This window comes from Leucoraja erinacea, chromosome 5 (genome assembly GCF_028641065.1).
Source record: "Leucoraja erinacea ecotype New England chromosome 5, Leri_hhj_1, whole genome shotgun sequence".
Classification (NCBI taxonomy): Eukaryota; Metazoa; Chordata; class Chondrichthyes; order Rajiformes; family Rajidae; genus Leucoraja; species Leucoraja erinaceus.
Genome location: NC_073381.1, coordinates 55229936 through 55250966, shown reverse-complemented (window position 1 = coordinate 55250966; position 21031 = coordinate 55229936). Strand labels below are relative to the sequence as shown.

The 21031-nt window shown below is 42.5% G+C and overlaps 1 protein-coding gene across 2 annotated transcripts; it reads left to right on the top strand.

Moving 5' to 3' along the window:
• The first annotated feature begins 4324 nt into the window (after positions 1-4324).
• On the top strand, positions 4325-14109 carry rnf146 (ring finger protein 146). 2 transcript variants are annotated; one of them, XM_055635650.1, is made up of 3 exons: positions 4325-4459; positions 5623-5688; positions 12382-14109. In XM_055635650.1, the coding sequence occupies exon 3, from the start codon at positions 12383-12385 to the stop codon at positions 13442-13444; it is 1062 nt and encodes a 353-aa protein (XP_055491625.1). In that variant the 5' UTR covers positions 4325-4459; positions 5623-5688; position 12382; the 3' UTR covers positions 13445-14109. The 2 variants fall into 2 exon arrangements, with proteins under 2 accessions (XP_055491625.1, XP_055491626.1); XM_055635651.1 differs by lacking the exon at positions 5623-5688 and having other exon boundaries at positions 4326-4459.
• Positions 14110-21031: the final 6922 nt, after the last annotated feature.

Sequence of the window (21031 nt, the reverse complement as noted above, 5' to 3'; positions counted from 1 at the left end):
CACATCCCAAAGACGCATTGGCTTTGTAGATTAACTTGTATCTGCAAAATTGCCCCTAATGTGCAGGGAATGGGTGGAAAAAGTGGGATAACAGAACTTGTGTGAATGGGTAGACAAAAATGCTGGAGAAACTCAGGAGGTGAGGCAGTTTCTATGGAGCGAAAGAAATAGGTGACGTTTCAGGTCGAGACCCTTCTTCAGACTGATGTGGGGGGGGGGGGGGGGGGAGAGGGGAGGGAGGGAAGAAAAAAGGAAGAGGCAGAGACAGTGGGCTGAGGGAGACCTGTGAAGCGGAGGAGAAAGCAGGGACTACCTGAAATTGGAGGTCAATGTTCATACAGCTGGGGTGTAAATTACCCAAGCGAAATGCGAGGTGCTGCTCCTCCAATTTGAGGTGGGACTCACTCTGGCCATGGAGGAGGCCCAGGACAGAAAGGTCAGATTCAGAATGGGAGGGGAGTTGAAGTGCAGAGCCACCGGGAGATCAGGTTGGTTAATGCGAATTGTGCAGAGGTGTTGGGCGAAGCGATCGCCAAGCCTGTGCTTAGTCTCACCGATATAGAGCAGTTGACACCTGGAGCAGCGGATGCAATAGATGAGGTTGGAGGAGGTGTAGGTGAACCTCTGCCGCACCTGGAAAGACTGCTTGGGTCCTTGAATGGAGTCAAGAGGGGAGGTAAAGCGACAAGTGTAGCATTTCCTGCAGTTGCAAGGGAAAGTGCCAGGAGAGGAGGTGGGAAGGGTGGGAAGGGACAAATTGACCAGGGAGTTACGGAGGGAGCGGTCTCTCTGCAGAAAGCAAACAAGGGAGGAGATGGGAAGATGTGGCCAGTGGTGGGATCCCATTGGTAGACAAAGCTGGAGAAAATCAGCGGGTGAGGCAGCATCTATGGAGACGACGTTTCAGGTCGAGACCGTTCTTCAGACTGATGTCGGGAGGGGTGGGGGGGCGGGAAAAAGAAAGGAAGAGGCGGAGACAGTAGGTTGTGGGAGAGCTGGGAATAGGAGGGGAAGGAGGGAGAAAGCAAGGACTACCTGAAATTGGAGAATTCAATTCAATTCAACTTTAATGTCATCGCACAAATACAAGTATCAGTACAACGAAATGCAGTTTTGCGTCAGTCCGTAGTAGTTGTACATAAAGAGAAAAAACAAGAAAAAAATAGAAAGAGAGAAGATACAGAATAATCAGGAAATACAGAATGATTAAACAAAGGGGGACGGAGGGACCAGAGAAATCTATCGTCAGGACTCCGAGTTCAGCAGTGTGATTGTGTTGTTATAGAAGCTTTTCCTCATCCTGCTGGTACGTGACCTGAGGCTCCTGTACCGCCTCCCTGATGGGAGGAGGGCAAACAGTCCATGGTTGGGGTGTGAGGGGTCTTTGATGATCTTCCCAGCCCGTCTCAGACACCGTTTTCGGTGGAGGGCATCCATGGCAGGGAGCGGGGCACCGATGATGTGCTGCGCGGTTTTCACCACCCGTTGTAGTGCTTTCCTGTCCGCAGCAGTGCAGCTGCTGTACCATACCGTGAAGCAGGTGGTCAGGATACTCTCTATGGTATAGCGGTAAAAGTTGGTCAGGATCTGGGGGGACAGGTGGGCTTTCTTGAGCCTCCTAAGGAAGTAAAGGCGCTGCTGTGCCTTTTTGATCAGCTTGGAGGTGTTGAGGGACCAGGACAAGTCCTCCGAGATATGCACTCCGAGGAATTTATAGCTGGAGACGCGCTCCACCTCAGTCCCATTGATATGGATGGCGGTATGACTGCCTCCTCTGGTCTGCCTGAAGTCGACAATAATCTCCTTCGTCTTTTTGGAGTTGAGGATGAGGTTATTGTCTGCACACCAGGTGGTCAGGTGCTGGATCTCATCCCTGTAGGCTGCGTAGAAGCCAATGTTCATACCGCTGGGGTGTAAACTACCCAAGCAGAATATGAGGTGCTATTCCTCCAATTTGCGGTGGGCCTCACTCTGGCCATGGAGGAGGCCCAGGACAGAAAGGTCGGATTCGGAATGGGAGGGGCAGTTGAAGTGCTGAGCCACCGGAAGATCAGGTTGGTTATTGCGATCTGAGTGGAGGTGTTGTGCGAAGCGTTCGCCAAGCCTGCACTTGATCTCACCGAGGTTGATAATACGCTAAATAACCCAACCAGATTTTTGTTTGGAAGTGGAGATTATAGAAATTGCATTAATTGCAACGTGTAAAAAGAGTTGAGTTACTGTATTATAATTTTGCTGCATGTCATTGTGGTATATATCACGTCTTGATTGGTGAATATGTTTAGTTTGCAACTTTATTTGAAGCAGAAATAATATGTGAATGCTTCATTGACCATAATTCCGACTGGTAACTACGCACTTCGTCCGAGCACATTATCGTACGCGTCATGCAAATCGTCTCAAATGACCACCTAAACTGTCATTTGGCAACCTTAAAAGCTGCCACGGTTGCCCTGCTGGCAACAGGAAAAACAAGTGAGAGCCCTGCTTGAGTTGTACTTGATTGTTTTCATGAATTGTATTCTGATTTGATTTGATAGTATGCAGAACAAAGCTACTGAGTACACATAGTCAATAATAAACATAAACCTAAAGATAAACGATTAATAACAGGAATGTGATTTCTGATTTACGCTGGTCGGCGCGGACCCGGTTGGCCAGTTTCCATGCTGTATTTCTAAATTAAACTAAAGGGCCTGTCCCACTTGCATGCGATTGCGTGCGTTTGGCGCGACCAAACGGAAGCTGAGTTCACGCGTGATGTCATTTGCGTCATGCTTACCAATCAGCTGGGCAGGAGGCGGGCCGACTGAATTTGGGGGTCGCATGGCGTCGGACAGTGACGTCATCGCACAACTCCTCGCTAGGCGTACGGTGTCAAGACGCTGCGTACGACCGCAATGCGCCTGCGTGCCGACAGGCCGTTGGCGCGCGAAGATTTCGGCCACTGCCAGAATTTCAGAGCCCCACACAACGCGCTTCTAAGTGGGACCGGCCCTGCATGGCTATATGGTGCCCATAAGCCTCAAGCGACCACGAGGTCGCGTAATTTGCGAGCCAAGGTCGCGTAAGTGAGACAGGCCCTTAAAGGTCAGACAAGTTCAGTTTATGCCAACCACTGTTCAGAAGACTAAGGGTGATTTGATTGCCTAAATTAAGATCCACGGCAGGGTGAACAGGAGGATGTTTGGATGTTTAGAACAAGAAATTTCTGTTGCACATAAAAGGTATTTTTAAGACCGCGATGAAGCACCTTTTTTACCGAGGTTCTGTCGGAGGAACCTACTTCCTCAAAGGACAGTGGAGGAAAAGTGGTCAAAAATCGTGAGATTATTGTCAAACCAGGCTACTAGGGCTAAACAGCAACACGGAATAGGGTGATTTCACCAAATGTCAAATGAGCGTAGATCCCCCCTCACGTGACCGAAAATGTTAACTGGAGGACATATGTCAGTTCGGTACATGTTAGTGAATGGGGAAACACGCACTTTCCTACCCGTTAAAAACATGGAAAACGGCCGATTTTTGAGCTGAAATTTTCTGTGCTAGTCGGGGTGTCGCTTTTGCTCACTGAATTTCATCAAAAGTAAGTTAATAATGCCTTACTTTTGATGAAATTCAGTGAGCAAACGCGATAATTCCTGATATTTTGGATCTTTAAATCTCCATGGCAAATGTCGGCTGTTCACTTCCGCTGTTTTCTACCTTCAGTTCCCTCTTGTAATTACCTTACTTTCTATCCTTTTTTTGCCTGAAAATAAGGAACACCCCGACTAGCACAGAAAATTTCAGCTCAAAAATAGGCCGTTTTCCATGTTTTTAACGGGTGGGAAAGTGCGTGTTTCCCCATTCACTAACATGTACCGAACTGACATATGTCCTCCAGTTAAAATTTTCGGTCACGTGAGTGTGGATCTACGCTCATTTGACATTTGGTGAAACCACCCTATTAAGGTTAGCGTCACATCAGCAAATGTTGGATTACACGGTAGAACAGGTTAGCGGGGCCAAGCGGATTCTGCCTGCCTCTCATTTGCAGGCGGATAATTGATTTAAATTTTAAAGGAAAGCTGCAAGCTCATGAAAAAAAAAATAATAGGTTGGTGGGGCACGACTTCGCCTCTCATTTTCTCCGAAAGCAGCGCAGCCACTTGTTCACGCCGACGGTGCACGACCCCCTGAGACCCGGCACCGCTGCCAAATGCAGCACCAAGCACTTGGCACCAAGGGGCACGTCCTCCTCCTCCCTCCCGCTCCTCGTTCAGACGTGTCGGCGTCATCGCGGCCTCACGTCCGCCCTGCGGAGCTGACGTGCGGAAATCGCGACAGCGCTGCAAAGTGCGCGGCGGAGAGTTGGTTGGGCCGGCGAGGAGGAGGGGGTGAGGAGAGCGGCGGTGGGTTGTGTTGCTCGGCGGTGGCCGGTGTGCGGGGCAGCGGTGACCGCGGCCGCGGGGTCTGGGTGAGTAGCGAACCCTGATACATTGGGCCGCGCATCCTCCCATTGTTAGCTCATAAAGACCCCGCCCAGCGCCCATTGTTGCCGCGCCGCGACTCGACTCCTGGGGCCACTGCGTTCCATTCGAACGCGTTGACTCTGGCCGAGCGTTCCAGTCGAGCGCGGTCTGGAGCTCAGCTCCCACCTTGGACCCGAGCGACGGGCAGAGTCAGCAACATTGCAGGCTGCCCTCCACCATCACCACCATCCTCTCTCGCTCCCTCCCTTCTCGATTGGTCGGAAGCCTTTCCTTATCCAAGTTAGTGTCAGCCTCTGATATTCACGTCGCTCCAGCAGGTCTGGCGAATTCGTATGTCGTTGGAACCGTTCTCTTGGCCGATCTTCGACCAAAAGGAACCGAGCATGTTACCCGGCCTCGTAAACCTCTTGGCCGTGGCCCTCAGTTGAAGTACTGCCAGTGTTCTGTTACTATGTTCTTATAGTCCATTTTCGAGCATTGGTTGTCAATTAAAAGTTCCCCAGCGCCCACAGTTGCCTCCATTATACAAAACTGTAAGGATTTTGTTGTTTTACCCCAGAGTCACAGCTACATCTGTTTTAGCGATATCAACTTCCAAACAAGTCATTCAGATCTGTTTTTCTTTTTCCTCAACATGGTTGAGCAACAGGGCATTTCTCATTGGCCTGTTCATAGTGATGCTTCAGTTTTAAATTTTTATTCCCTCTCCCAAATTTGTTACATTCTAATCACGTTGTTACCCATTTAATGAAAGATTATCTGCCACTTTGCCACTCAGTGTAATGGTTCCACCAACACATTTTCCCTGTCCCTTCTAACAATCAAATTAAGCTGTTCTGTCCATGACCCTCTAATTTACCTCAATCAGCTCCCTCCCATTCTTATCCATGCATTAGAAATGCAACATTTGCCACCACATAAACAGCCTTTGCAGATAAAACATTTGCACTGTACGTGGTTTTTTTTACATTACCATTCTTTGTCCGCTCACCGTTTTATTGTTAAACTCTTGTGCTTTACATCCTGCAAGTTTGCCTTTTGCTCATTCCTTGTAAGCTCCCTCCTTTAACTGCCTCTGAACTTAAGCAAATTTCTTACATTTCAAAATGTTCCCTGCTCCTGAAACAATACTCTTGTTTCTCCACAGATGCTGCCTGGTCTGCTGAGTGTTTCCAGCACTTTCTTTTTTTTTGTCTGTTCTCGTACTTTTCAGGTTGGTTTATTTAGCCATTGTTTTTGGAACGTTGGCGAGAGGGGAAAATGTTTAGACGTTCCCCTTCATTTATGGATTATTTTAGGAGACCACAAAATCCTTACCTCCCAGGAATTTGCCCATTAATTGTTTGGGTGCTGGAGCATGAGATTTAGTGAATTTAGAATTTTAAAATTCAACCTGGATATCTGTCTCTGCATCTTTAATGCACCGTCAACCTCTTGCTCTCACTCAATCTGTAGCTCTTCACTTTGGACTTGAAAGTATTCACAGTTGCTGTTAAAATATTAATCATGGAAGAGGTTTTAGAGAAAAGATTTGTGGGTGTTGAGATCTTGCTTCCTTTCTGTCACTTAAAATAACAAAAATATCTGAAATCACATATCCAAGACTATCAATCTATGTTGCCAGACACACTAGACGAATGTATGAATAGACACTCGGACTCAAACAAGTTAATATCATATCTGTATAACACCCTTTTAAATATACAAACCCTATCGTCAGAAGTAATTAGAAGAGCCTGGGAAGATGAGCTTGGCCTAAAAAATTTAAAAGACAGATGTGAGGAAAACCTACATATACACAACTGTTCTCTTAACGTTCGGCATTCGTTAATTTAATGTAAAATACTGCACAGACTATTATTCAAAATCTAAACTGAATAAGATCTTTCCAAATGTATCTCCTATTTGTGATAAATGTCTCCTTCAGGAAGCAACTATAACCCATTCCTTTGCCTCTTGTATAAAGTTACATAATTTCTGGAGAGGAATTTGGGAATTTTTTCTAAAACACTAAAAGTAAAATTGGATCCCGATACGGAACTGATCACCTTAGGAACTTTAGAAGCCTGTTCTGAGCTACACTATTTCAAAGACTTTCCCTTAATTATGGCCTGATAACGGCGAAAAAACATACCTAAATTTTGGAGACGTACACCAGTTCCTACTCTTAAGATGTGTATTATAAACATGACCGAGACACTACATCTTGAAAATATTAGACTTGGCTTGGCAGAAAAAACAGATCATTTTTCCAAGACATGGACATCCTTCACTGATTTCTTCCAAGGATAGTATGCCACAACACAACTTTGGATTTAAATCTAACTATGGGTTGGGTGAGGTGGGATGAGAGGCAGGTATATCACCACTTTTCTTTCTCTTTTTCTTTTTGTCTTTTTTTATTCCTCTCTTCTTTCTTTTATTCACTCTTTGGCTACACTACTTTGGTAGTCTAGGGGTCCTATCTTTGCACATCTCACTTTCTCTTTGCTTTTTCTCCTTCTAATTCAAAGCTAAAAAGTTAAAATTGAAGTTGCACAATAACTATAATTTTATATGCCGTTGGTTCTAGTCTTATACATCTGCTTCTAATAAATAAAAAAATAAAAATCTAGTATGTGGACAGGTATTAGGAAATTATTAATTTAAGATAGATTAATAAAAAAGGATTTGAACAAAATCAGATAGGATGACCAGATACTTTATTGCTTTTGTTTGCCCATTTGAGTTAAATATGGCTGAAGGTATTGATATTTAAACCTTAATCCAGCCCTATTTCCACCTGTTCTTATCGTTCCCAGTAAAGAAACTTTACAATTCAAATTTCGAGACATAGGTTTTTCCGTTTATGTACTTTAAGTAGCACACCACCCATTTTGCATTCTATTGTTTCCGCGACCCATCTTTTCTTTCCCCTTCCTGTCTTTGACGCCCTTTGCATGCCTACACTGCCGTTGAACTTCTGGGCTGAAGCTTATTTAGGTCTGGTGTCTAGGTAGTTGGAGATGAGTGAGGCCCACCAGCATGGAAACAATGTTGGGTCCCAGAAGTCTTTTGGTGTTTATGTAAGTGTTTAGAACTTAAGAATCTTGCTAACTATGCAGTATGGAAACAGACCCTTTGGTCCCACTTATCCATGCCGGCAGACTTGTCATTCTGGTCTCGTCCATTTTATATGAATTTGGCCCATATCCCTCTAAACCATTTTAATCTATATCCAAATGTCTTTTGAAAGTCTTAATTGTATTCATTTTTTCCGTCTATTTCCTCATTCCTCCACCCCAAATGAACGATCAAGGAGCCCTACTGTAAGATTTTGATCAGAGGCCCTCCTTTTCTCTGTGGATCTTTTGAATGCCTGTTATTACTTTTTTGAAGGCTGCCCTATTTCCCCCAAATTGAATCAAGGATTATTAATTTGCAGTAACCGGTTCCTTTTTACCGCAGCTCATTTGCAATGTGGGGAACGAGTAGTGAAGCCATGTTGCCTTGTGCTGTAATGTGTGCACTTGTTGCTGCAGAAGCAGTTACACATTTGGCCTTGAGACCTTTGCTCTGAAAAATGCGAAAGAGACCCAGATAAAGTCAGAAATCCCAAGCTAAGGCCAAAAAAATAATTTAATACAGGTGCTTTCAGATTCACATTGGTCAGAAAATCAGACCAGAAGCAAGTTTGTAATTTTTAAACAATTGTAATTGGTTCCAAATGTATTGGAGTTTGTTTTGCGAGGGAAGCTTTACTTTAGTTAATAGGCTTTTCCCAAAGTAATTAGTCATTAAAGTACCTACTTGCTGGTGTCAAAGAGTAAAACTTCTAGGACCATAGCTTGAATTTTGATTGTTATTAATGCAAAAATTGTTCCTAAATGTATATAAACAACATGGATCTCAATTTCATAACATTTTTAATAACCAATAATAGTATTTTTGAATCACAGGACATTATCAAGATTAATAAATGTTGTTAGTATATGTTTCAGTTCTTTGTGCAGCATGGCTGAGGCAAAACCCTTACATAATTTACAGATTTTGTAGTTCTGCTTTAGCTTGTTCATTTTTGTTCAGTTTGATTGTAGCTTGTCTGTCTGAAGAGACATATTTATTGCTTTTACAGTGGAAGGAACATGCATGTTGTCAAATTTAATTGTGAATGCATTTGAGTGGCGGGGGAAGGAAGCCGTTTCGTTGATTTATCCTTCCAAATTTGAATCGCCTTTATTTAAATAGACCATGGTTGTCCAGGCACCTCAGTTGTGATGTGTTAATCGTTAAAGTAGTCACCGCACACAGAACCGCCTTACCCTATTTTCATTCAAATATTCTCATCGCTTCAATTTCTGTCTCAATTGATCTTGCTCTCAATTGTCGACATGACCCATTTATGTAAACCATAACTTTTGTAAATTGATGTTCACTCTCCTTATTCCTTAGCAGGCGAATCGCCATGTCCTGCACCATTATCTCCAGTATTTTCTTGGCCCCATCTTGTTGTTAGCACCAAAACCTAAAATATCACTTTTCTGAAGTGAGTTGTCTCACCACCATGTGTCGTTTGAAAGTCTTAATTGTACCGCCATTCTTCCCAATATCAGTGTTGTTAGATGGCTTGAATGGCATACAGTACTGGATGAATAAAACATTTTCTTGAAGCTCGGCCCCTCTCAACTAGAGAGCCCAACTTGGGTTCCACTAGCAATTGGGGAGCAGTCCTGAATATATACCTATATACTATATACTTCATTGGAGACCCTCGAACTATCTTTGATCGGACTTTACTGGCTTTATCTTGCACTAAACGTTATTCACGTTATTCTCTTTAGCATGTATCTACACTGTGGATGGCTCAATTGTATTGTATTATTTTTCTGCTGATCGGTTAGCACACAACAAAAGCTTTTCACTGTACCTCGCTACACGTAACTATAAACTCAACACAATAGTGTTATATTCACTAATCAGTAAATTTGAGCCTTCTCCCCGTGAACAGACTTATTATATTTATTTTCTGTGTAACTGGCATTTTCTCTGCACAAATTCTGAGATCATATAATTTTCAGAACTAACCAACGCCACCCCTTGGTTTACCCAACAAGACTCTTATCCTTGGTTTCAAAACCTCCTTTTCTGTCGTTAAACTTTAGTGCTGCATAATCCTTACTGCTCTTATCCTAACTTCCATCCAAGTCCCATTTGCAACTTAAGTGTACTAACTGATATTTCTTTGACCACGCTTATTGAGACTACTGTATCAAACTTTGTTAGATTAAGCGTTTGTTAAAAGCTTTGCAATGTTAATGCTATAATTGCAACTTGTTGATGATATCCACAGAAAATTATGGCTGCCTCCTAGTTTCCCATTTCATGTTGTTTTATAATGTTCTTTTCCATGCTCTTTACTATTTGCCAAATGTTGTCTCAACAGATTTGGGGGATATTTCCCATTGACTTCGCCCGGATCCCCTAATTTTTAAACATAGTACGGGCAGCATCAACTCCACTGGCATTTCACTTGCATTCCTTCTTTTAACAACAAACATCCTAACTTTGTTTTCTCTCTGCCAATCTACTTTCCATCCCCTGCAATTGTTTTTAACCAGATTTTTGGATTACCCCCCCCACCCCCTCCAAAATGTTTCAAGAAACTCTTTACCTGAAAATCCACAAGTGCCACAGTACTAACTTACCTGTATTCAGTTGGTCACTTATCTCAAAGTCCTGTTTCCATGCTGTATCTTTCAATCAATTCAAACTATTGGTTTGCTTCAATAATACTTTGATTTAGAATTTAGAGTCAGAATTAACTTCATTCAATTAGCAACTTAAGTCTTGTCACTGCGACTGTTCTTTTGTGAGGTCATTCAGATGCTGCCAGATGTATCATTTTATATTTGTCACAAATTTCTACAGTGTAGAAATGTGATCTTTGGCAGGCCATACCCATACCGATATTTTGCCCTTCCACACTAATGTCAATTAACTAGATTAGGTCCCTTTGGTAGGGATTTCCAGATATCAAATGCTATGGTTGTAAATACACGATATATAAGGTTTATTGTAGATAATCCCCTTTTTGAAAAGATCATGGTTCTATTTCTTGGAGGTTTCAAGCAATTCTGTTTATTGTTTTAGTATTTGATTATTGTCTTGCACCTGAAGAAAACCTTGCCATACAGAATTCTCATGAAATTTTTATGAGTTTTCATAAAAATCTCATGAGTTTTAAATTTTAGGTTAGTTCGGAGATACAGCGTGGAAACAGGCCCTTCAGCCCACCGAGTCCGCACCGAGAATCGATCCCCGCGCACTAACACTATCCTACATACCAGGGACAATTTTACCAAAGCCAATTAACCTACAAACCAGTATGTCTGGCGTGTGGAAGAGAACAGAAGATCTCGGAGAAAACCCACACAGATCACGGGGAGAACGTACAGACTCCGTGCCGACAAGAGCCCATTGTCAGGATTGAACCTGGGCCTCTGGCAATGTATGGCAATAGCTCTACAGCTATGCCACCGCACTATCCATGATAAAAGTTGGATATTAAAATGTACTCTGAAGAAATGTCTGTTCAGGAATTTTTTTTTTAAACCAGTGGGTGCATTGTGGGCTTGGCTATTATATTTATTTTCATTAAACCTGTTGGGGGAGAAAACAATGTAGTTCTTGAATTTTAGGAATGCAGGCTGGTGGGGTGGTACATTAACATAGGTTTGGCTTCTGTGATAAATATATTTGATATTAAAAAATTTACTCTCGGTCCCTGTGCTTTGCTATTCAAGAACGATTTCAGTGTTGCATTATTTAAATAAGCTGTACTGCCTTTGAAACTGTAGTACCAGAGAACTGCAGATGTTGGCTTATACCAAACATAGATGCAAAGTGCTGGAGTAACTCAGAAGGTCAGGCAGCATCTCTGGAATAAAAGGATAGGTGAAGTTATTGGGTGGGACCTTTCTTCAGACTCTAGGCTTTTGAACCTGCTGTCTCCAATAACACCATTATTTCACCCTACCCCCAAAATAAAATAACAACTAAAGCTCAAAAGAAGTCGTGAAATTTTGTACAGGACTGAATTGTGTGTTTCCTAGTCTTCAAATAATGATTAATAAAGATCATGGATTTGAGACCTTGCACTAAATTAATGGGAGGACTGTTATATTTTGGTATCTTTTTAACTTCTGTAGCAATGTCATCTGTTTACATGTAAGAAGACAATTTAGTTTAAATATAAATGCAGCAACAGAATTGAGGCAAACTGGAAGCTCCATATTGATGTATAGCTGATTAGAAAAAATAGAATATTAAAAGTTTTACATTTTTGTATCTACATTGCCATAAACTGCAAATGGGAAGAATTTGGACATTTAATTTAACTTCCCTTGAAACTGTGTAGATCTCAAAACGCTCTTCTGCAACTAAGTTTTCCTGTGATATGAGAAAAAAAATTAGAAACTATGAAGGGTTCTTATGTGTAAAAGGTTCATTTTATTTCCAAATTACTCCATCAGACTGCATTCTCATGATAACCCCATAATCCTGTTCCAAAATTCATTCATATCCTGATTTAAAAAAAAAATTATTGCACTCCTATAAACTGATTTGTTGATAGAATTATATCCATCTAAGTGCCTAATTACAGTTCTGGCCTTCTAATTTCTAACACATAGCATTAAAGATTTCATCACAGGTAGTTGCCTGAATCAAATGTTATATACGTTCAAACTGCATTTATGTTCATTGTGAAATGACCTTGATCTCTTTCCAATCACGCTATTTCCTGGAAGAAAGAGAACCAGACTTCTCTAATTCCTTGTCCGTGCGATTTCACTGAGGAAGTAGTTTGCGTTGTTTATCTCTTAACAGTGTTACATTGCTGATACAAAGCCTGTGTTCTTATTTTTAGGATGGCTAGCTGTGGGGATGTTGATCATGCATCAAACATGATTCCAGGTGGAAAGAAGTTAAGTGACTCCTGCTCAAGCACACCAACCCTGACTGTACCAGAATGTGCTATCTGCCTTCAGACTTGTGTCCATCCTGTTAAATTACCATGCAAACATATCTTCTGTTTCCTGTGTGTAAAAGGAGCATCTTGGCAAAGCAGACGGTGTGCTCTTTGTCGGCAGGAAATCCCTGAAGAGTTCCTGGACAAGCCAGCTTTGTTGTCCCCAGAAGAGCTGAAAGCGGCAAGCCGAGGCAATGGGGAGTACGCTTGGTATTACGAAGGCACGAATGGCTGGTGGCAGTACGATGAACGTACAAGCACAGAGCTTGAAGATGCTCATATTAAGGGCAAGAAGACAATTGAAATGTTGATAGCTGGATATTTGTACGTTGCAGACTTGGAGAACATGATACAGTTCAGACGTAATGAGCACGGCCGCCGTAGGAAAATGAAGCGAGACATATCAGATATTCCCAAGAAGGGAGTAGCAGGTCTCCGGTTAGACTGTGACTCCAACTCATTAACTTCGGAAAGAGAAAACTCTGCAGATGGAGCTGATAGCATAGCTGGTGGAGGATCTGCATCAGCGTTACCACAGTCCTCCGTTTCCATGATGAGGCCCTCAGTTAGGCAGGCAGCCTCCCTAGCTGATCAGCCAGTAAGTCCACTAACACCTTCCCCAGATGTCAATGTGTTGCTCGTGAACTCCCTCACTCAGTTGCAGCTCAGTAGCCATGGGATGAGCAGGAATCGCAGAGGAGAGGGGGAAGAGCGGAGTGCAGTTGGAGTGTCATATGATAATACTGAGTCTGCCACTAGCACTGACACGGAGGATGAGAATGGCAGCCTGCTACAGGAATCTACAGACAACACCCTCGGTGGGCAAATACTAATTTCTCCAAACGCTGAGCGAGAAAATGAGATAGCAGAAGGCGAACCTTCTCCAGAAGGAGCATCTAGCAGTGGTATCAGAGCCAGAGAGCAGCATCCTGATGGACAGTGCACTGTAACAGAAGTCTAGACCTTGCTGACTTCATTTCTTAAAAAGAACAAAACAAAATCATAAGAGATTAAAGGCGACTGAGGAATGTGGAATTTCTCGACCGGAATTGCACTCAGATTTAAATTTAAACCAGAACTAAAATTTCATTTACATAATTTTGGCATGACTGCCATTTTTACTTTGCAATTCATAGGTTTCTTTAATGTAGAAATTGCACGTTATTGTGGTAACATTCATTTTACTTTGTGCTTTAATATTGTGTTCAATTTCAAAATGACTCACTCCATTTGCATGTGGTGTGTTAAACGTGACATCTGAGCTCATTGCAAACACCAGTTGTGCTGGAGGCCTTTCATTCTCCTTTTCAAAATGTAAAATGCCTCTTGTGAATAAAAGTGATTTTCTTGTAAGAGTCAACTGGTTTTATCGGACAAAGGAATTTGGGGTTTTTCTCCCATGTGGCCAAACCATGAATTTTCATTTTTGTTTTGTTTGCTTAATTTATTGGTGCATTACTGCAATTCCCTTTCAATAGTATTGTAGTTGAGGCTGGTAATAGCTGTACAAGTAACACTACGTACATGTTGACATACGGTGAAGTGTTAGACACGTAGAAATAGTTGAGTTCAAATTTACATTATTCTGACGACTAACAGTCAAATAAAGCTCAAGGTTTTTTTTAACTTGTCTTCACGTGGTTTCTGCTTTGTACACATATTAAATGAAAACAGCAACTTAATTATGAATCGGCAAATGACATACTGCTATAATTTGCTTTGATGCCATGTTTTCTCTCTAACTGATCTTTGTTATTTGGTTTTGATGTGGAGATTATAACTGATTTGTTACAGGATTGGTATATCAGAAATTAATGTTTTTTAATGATATTTTCCTCAGGCTGCACCCCAAGGAAAATAATCCAATGTTGCAGATTTACAGATGGCTTAAGCTCTTGATTTGATATCCACGTATTAAAATTGACAGATTCTACTTCCTACTGTCTGGTAATCTTAACTGAAGCTAATGAGCATGGTTTTCTTCATTGATCAGAACTTTTTTAGTGGAATTAATCAGTGGCTAAACTAATAAATATGCTGCAAGGCAGAATTAAGCTCAGAACAATGGGTTTGATGTCTGGTCAGTCTCTCGATTCAGTAAGTTGTTGGGTTGGTCGGAAAGATAGGAATTGAATGTTATAGATAAGGTGGATTTGTGGAATCAGAATTAACAGCTTGGAAGTTTCGGAAAGAAGGTAAATCCCCTATGTGTCAGAGCCTACTGTATCTATGAATGGTCCCTGTCACCTGCCACCAGGTAACAAAAAACACATTAGTTTAGCATTGCAAATAGGAAAGGTGAGAAATCATTGGGAATGCACGGCATATACTTAACAAGATAATATCTAATTGGATTTTTAAGTTGGTTGAATCAGGGAATGTATCAACATTATCATCATTGAGTTGCAAAGTGGTGCTGCACAAGATTCTTCCACAAAAACTCTTTTTTGAGTGGAAACTGAGGTATATTGACAAGTGGGCTGGGGGAGATATTGGAGAAATAGTTACAGATGAGAGGTCATCAATTTTGCACTGCAGGGGTTGCTGTGAAGACTGTTGCTTTTATTCTAGGGTATTGGTAGAAAATTTATGGATGGCAGATCTGTAGATGATGGGCGATCTCATGGTTTGAAATATTGGGCTGTGAATTGGCAAATTATGAGTAATGAATTCTAGATGTTTAGTTTAGAGATACAGCATGGAAACGGGCCCTTCGGCTAAGGCAGGCTATAGCTCACCCGTCCACATGAGTTCTGTTGTCTCACTTTTTTATCCATTCCTTACTCATCAGTGGCAATTTTTTAAATATAGAAGTCAATTAAACCTACAAATGCACATGGCTTTGGCATGTGGGAGGAACCAGGGTTAGTGCACCCAGGGTTGGAATCGAATACAGGTCTCTGGTGCCATGGGGCAGTAGCTGTACCACTGGTAGAGCCATTGGTGATGTGGCCAGTGTAATTAAATAGGGCATGTCAGAGATCAGTTTTGGCTTCGACTGTGCCTTTTAGAGGTTGAGAAGTAGTTACTTATCTAGGGGCCTATGGACCTGGAACAGGCTGTTATCATCTGCAGTGAATCCACATCTGCTGAAGTTTATCAAGCAAAATGTGAACCTTTTTTCTTACAAGCAAACATTGCCACTTACAAAAGTGAAAACTTCCTGTGCCTGGGTGGGCTTGGCACTTCCAGGTGATTGAAACAAATGTTCCACACTTGGACATTAACAGATTTTCTCCTCGGATGCTACTGATCTGAGTATTTCCAGTGGTTACCTGTTTTTATCTTTTGCCTAATTCATTCAGAATATATGGACATTTGTTTTCCCCTCATTTTTTGTAATTAGGAATCAGAAAAAACTTAAATTTGAGCTTAACACTTACACCCTGAACCAATGCACTTCGCCCAATGTACTTTTTACTGTCATCAGAGAGACTGCACTGGTTCAATATAGCAATTTCTTAGCTAGTTTTATTTTGCTAAGGATGTGGTGGAAAAAGGCAAGAAATGCTGGCCTTAACTGCACTATCTACATCCACCAAATGGGAAAAAAAATAATTGTAGAAAGGTGATAAAGGAAAAAAAATCATTTGCTGTTTGATTTAATGTTGATTTTTAGAGCTGCAGCTGGGAAATATAATGGAGTTTAGTGGGGTTGATTTTTGTGTACGAAAGAGACAATTTTCTGCCTACAAATGTGGGGTTGTACTTTTTTTTCATATCTTCATGACTGCAGAGGACTTTTGGCTGATTGAATCTGTGCCAGCTCTGAGACTGAATCCATTCCCTCCCTCTTTCTCCTCCACCCCCCACCTATTCTCTTACACGTCCCTATCAACTCCATCCTGATACTCCTCCTACCCACTTACACAATAGGTAGTTAATAACCATCAACTTCACTTTGTTTTTACGTTAAGAGCTCATTTACCCAATTTATCTATCAGTGCATCTTTGACATTAGTACAAGAGTTGGGAAGTTATGTTACAGCTGTACAAAATGTAACACTACACTTGCAGTAATTATGTGCTGTTCTGGTTACTACGTAATAGGAAGGATGTGATTAAGCTGCAAAGGATGTCAAACGAAAAAGCACAAGGATGTTGCCTATAGTGGGTGGCTTGAGTTATAAGGAGAGATTGGCTAGGCCAAGACAACTTTCTGTGCAGCGAAGGAGACTCGCTCATGATTTTGTAGACTAATTGATATCTATAAAATTATGATGGACTTCTTCCTCTTAGATGACAGACTGCTCTCCAAAATCAAATCCAGCGAGTATCATAGTATCGTAATATCAGATCACGCTGCGACCTCCCTCAATCTCCACTTTCATAAACGAACTAACCCCTTTAAACAGTGGAGGTTCAACTCCTCATTACTAGCAGAGGCTCACTACAAGCAATTCTTGCACTCCCAAATCACTTTATATTTTGAGCTGAATGACTCGCCGGACGTAGAAAGAGGTATATTCTGGGAAGCTTCAAAAGCCTATATTAGGGGCCAACTTATCTCTTTTGTCTCCAACCTGAAAAGAGCCGAGACGTCCCAAACGGCAGACCTGTTACAAAAAATAAAGGACATTGACGACAAATATGCATCTGACCCAGACCCTAATCTTTATAAAGTAACGCCTTGGGTTACAAACAGACTTTGACCTCACGTCTACTAATAAAGCTAAGCTACGACTGCTTAAATCTAGGCAACACTTTTTTGAATCTGGGGAAAAAGCTGGGAAGCTCCTGGCCCATCAGGCCAGAACCGAGGCGACTTCACGGCTAATTCCAGCCATTAGATCCAGCTTAGGGGAGATTCATACTGATCCTCTTAGAATTAATGAAGCATTTGCTAAATTCTATGCTGAACTATACGCTTCCGATTGGCCGATTGTTACACCTAAGGTACTGGAAGAGAGAAGGTGGGACACAGTGAGAAAGGGAGGGAAGCATGGAATGCCATCGTCCCCGGGTGGTGTACCTCTTGTAAACGGGTTCATCCGCTTAGAAGCTGTTGGGACAGAAGACGTGAGCGGCGGACTGGCTTGCGATGCGAATAGGGCTGTTGAGCCAAAACCAAAAAGGCCTAAGGCAGGCAAGGCCATTGTAGTGGGAGACTCCATTGTGAGAGGTACGGACAGGGGTTTCTGCGGCAACAGACGGGATGCGAGGATGGTGTGTTGCCTTCCCGGTGCCAGGATCCAGGATGTCACGGACAGAGTGCAGAAAATCCTCAAGGGCGAAGGTGAACATCCGGAAGTGGTAGTGCATGTCGGCACAAACGATGTCGGAAAGAAGGGGATGAATATTCTGCAGCGTGACTTTAGAGAGCTCGGAAAAATGTTGAAAAGCAGGACCTCCAGGTTTGTTATCTCCGGTTTGCTTCCAGTTCCCCGTGCTGGCGAGAGCAGGAACAGGGAGATACGGGACCTGAACGTGTGGCTGAGGAACTGGTGCACGGGGCAGGGATTTAGATTCTTAGATCACTGGGATCTGTTTTGGGGTAAGGGGGAACTGTACAAAAGGGACGGATTGCATCTTAACAGGTGTGGGACCAGCATTCTGGCAGGCAGGTTTGCCACTGCTACACGGGTGGTTTTAAACTGCATAAGGGGGGTGGGGTGTCGAATAGGATCGTGGAGGATGGAGTTAAAGGGAAAGGTTTTCTTAAATGTGTGAGCATAGAGACCGAGGGGTGTAAAATGAGGGTAGAAGCAATAGGTAGCAAGGTGAAAAGTAAAAGTGGCAGGCAGACAAAACCCGGGCAAAAATCAAAAAGGGCCACTTTTCAACATAATTGTATAAGGGGTAAGAGTGTTGTAAAAACAAGCCTGAAGGCTTTGTGTCTCAATGCAAGGGGCATTCGTAATAAGGTGGATGAGTTGAATGTGCAGATAGCTATTAATGACTATGATATAGTTGGGATCACGGAGACGTGGCTCCAGGGTGACCAAGGCTGGGAGCTGAACATCCAGGGATATTCAATATTCAGGAGGGATAGAGAGAAAGGAAAAGGAGGTGGGGTAGCGTTACTGATTAGAGATGGGATTAATGCAATGGAAAGGAAGGACATTAGTTTGGAGGATGTGGAATCCGAATGGGTAGAGCTGCGAAACACTAAAGGGCAGAAAACGCTGGTGGGTGTTGTGTACAGGCCACCTAACAGTAGTAGTGAAGTTGGAGATGGTATCAAACAGGAAATTAGAAATGCGTGCGACAAAGGCAAAACAGTTATAATGGGTGACTTCAATCTACATATAGATTGGGTGAATCAAATTGGCAGGGGTGCTGAGGAAGAGGATTTCTTGGAATGTATGCGGGATAGTTATCTAAATCAACATGTAGAGGAACCAACGAGAGAGCAGGCTATTTTAGACTGGGTATTGAGTAATGAGGAAGGGTTAGTTAGCAATCTTGTTGTACGTGCCCCCTTGGGCAAGAGTGACCATAATATGATTGAGTTCTTCATTAGGATGGAGAGTGACATTGTTAATTCAGAAACAATGGTTCTGAACTTAAAGAAAGGTAACTTTGAGGGTATGAGACGTGAATTGGCCAAGATTGACTGGCAATTAATTCTAAAAGGGTTGACGGTGGATATGCAATGGAAGACATTTAAAGACTGCATGGATGAACTACAAAAATTGTTCATCCCAGTTTGGCAAACGAATAAATTAGGGAAGGTAGTACATCCGTGGATAACAAGGGAAATCAGTGATAGTATCAAAGCGAAGGATGATGCGTACAAATTAGCCAGAAAAAGCAGCATACCGGAGGACTGGGAGAAATTCAGAGACCAGCAGAGGAGGACAAAGGGCTTAATTAGGAAAGGAAAAATAGATTATGAAAGAAAACTGGCAGGGAACATAAAAACTGACTGCAAAAGTTTTTATAGATATGTGAAAAGAAAGAGATTAGTTAAAACAAATGTAGGTCCCTTGCAGTCAGAAACAGGTGAGTTGATCATGGGGAACAAGGATATGGCGGACCAATTGAATACCTACTTTGGTTCCGTCTTCACTAAGGAAGACATAAATAATTTGCCGGAAATAGTAGGGGACCGCGGGTCAAAGGAGTTGGAGGAATTGAGTGAAATCCAGGTTAGCCGGGAAGTGGTGTTGGGTAAATTGAATGGATTAAAGGCCGATAAATCCCCAGGGCCAGATAGGCTGCATCCCAGAGTACTTAAGGAAGTAGCTCCAGAAATAGTGGATGCATTAGTAATAATCTTTCAAAACTCTTTAGATTCTGCAGTAGTTCCTGAAGATTGGCGGGTAGCAAACGTAACCCCACTTTTTAAGAAGGGAGGGAGAGAGAAAATGGGGAATTACAGACCAGTTAGTCTAACATCGGTAGTGGGGAAACTGCTAGAGTCAGTTATTAAAGATGGGATAGCAGCACATTTGGAAAGTGGTGAAATCATTGGACAAAGTCAGCATGGATTTACGAAAGGTAAATCATGTCGGACGAATCTTATAGAATTTTTCGAGGATGTAACTAGTAGCGTGGATAGGGGGGAACCAGTGGATGTGGTGTATCTGGACTTCCAGAAGGCTTTCGACAAGGTCCCACATAAGAGATTAGTATACAAACTTAAAGTACACGGCATTGGGGGTTCAGTATTGATGTGGATAGAGAACTGGCTGGCAAACAGGAAGCAAAGAGTAGGAGTAAACGGGTCCTTTTCACAATGGCAGGCAGTGACTAGTGGGGTACCGCAAGGCTCAGTGCTGGGACCCCAGCTATTTACAATATATATTAATGATCTGGATGAGGGAAGTGAAGGCAATATCTCCAAGTTTGCGGATGACACTAAGCTGGGGGGGCAGTGTTAGCTGTGAGGAGGATGCTAGGAGACTGCAAGGTGACTTGGATAGGCTGGGTGAGTGGGCAAATGTTTGGCAGATGCAGTATAATGTGGATAAATGTGAGGTTATCCATTTTGGTGGCAAAAACAGGAAAGCAGACTATTATCTAAATGGTGGCCGACTAGGAAAAGGGGAGATGCAGCGAGACCTGGGTGTCATGGTACACCAGTCATTGAAAGTAGGCATACAGGTGCAGCAGGCAGTGAAGAAAGCGAATGGTATGTTAGCTTTCATAGCAAAAGGATTTGAGTATAGGAGCAGGGAGGTTCTACTGCAGTTGTACAGGGTCTTGGTGAGACCACACCTGGAGTATTGCGTACAGTTTTGGTCTCCAAATCTGAGGGAGGACATTATTGCCATAGAGGGAGTGCAGAAAAGGTTCACCAGACTGATTCCTGGGATGTCAGGACTGTTTTATGAAGAAAGACTGGATAGACTTGGTTTATACTCTCTAGAATTTAGGAGATTGAGAGGGGATCTTATAGAAACTTACAAAATTCTTAAGGGGTTGGACAGGCTAGATGCACGAAGATTGCTCCCGATGTTGGGGAAGTCCAGGACAAGGGGTCACAGCTTAAGGATGAGGGGGAAAATCCTTTAAAACCGAGATGAGAAGAAACTTTTTTCACACAGAGAGTGGTGAATCTCTGGAACTCTCTGCCACAGAGGGTAGTTGAGGCCAGTTCATT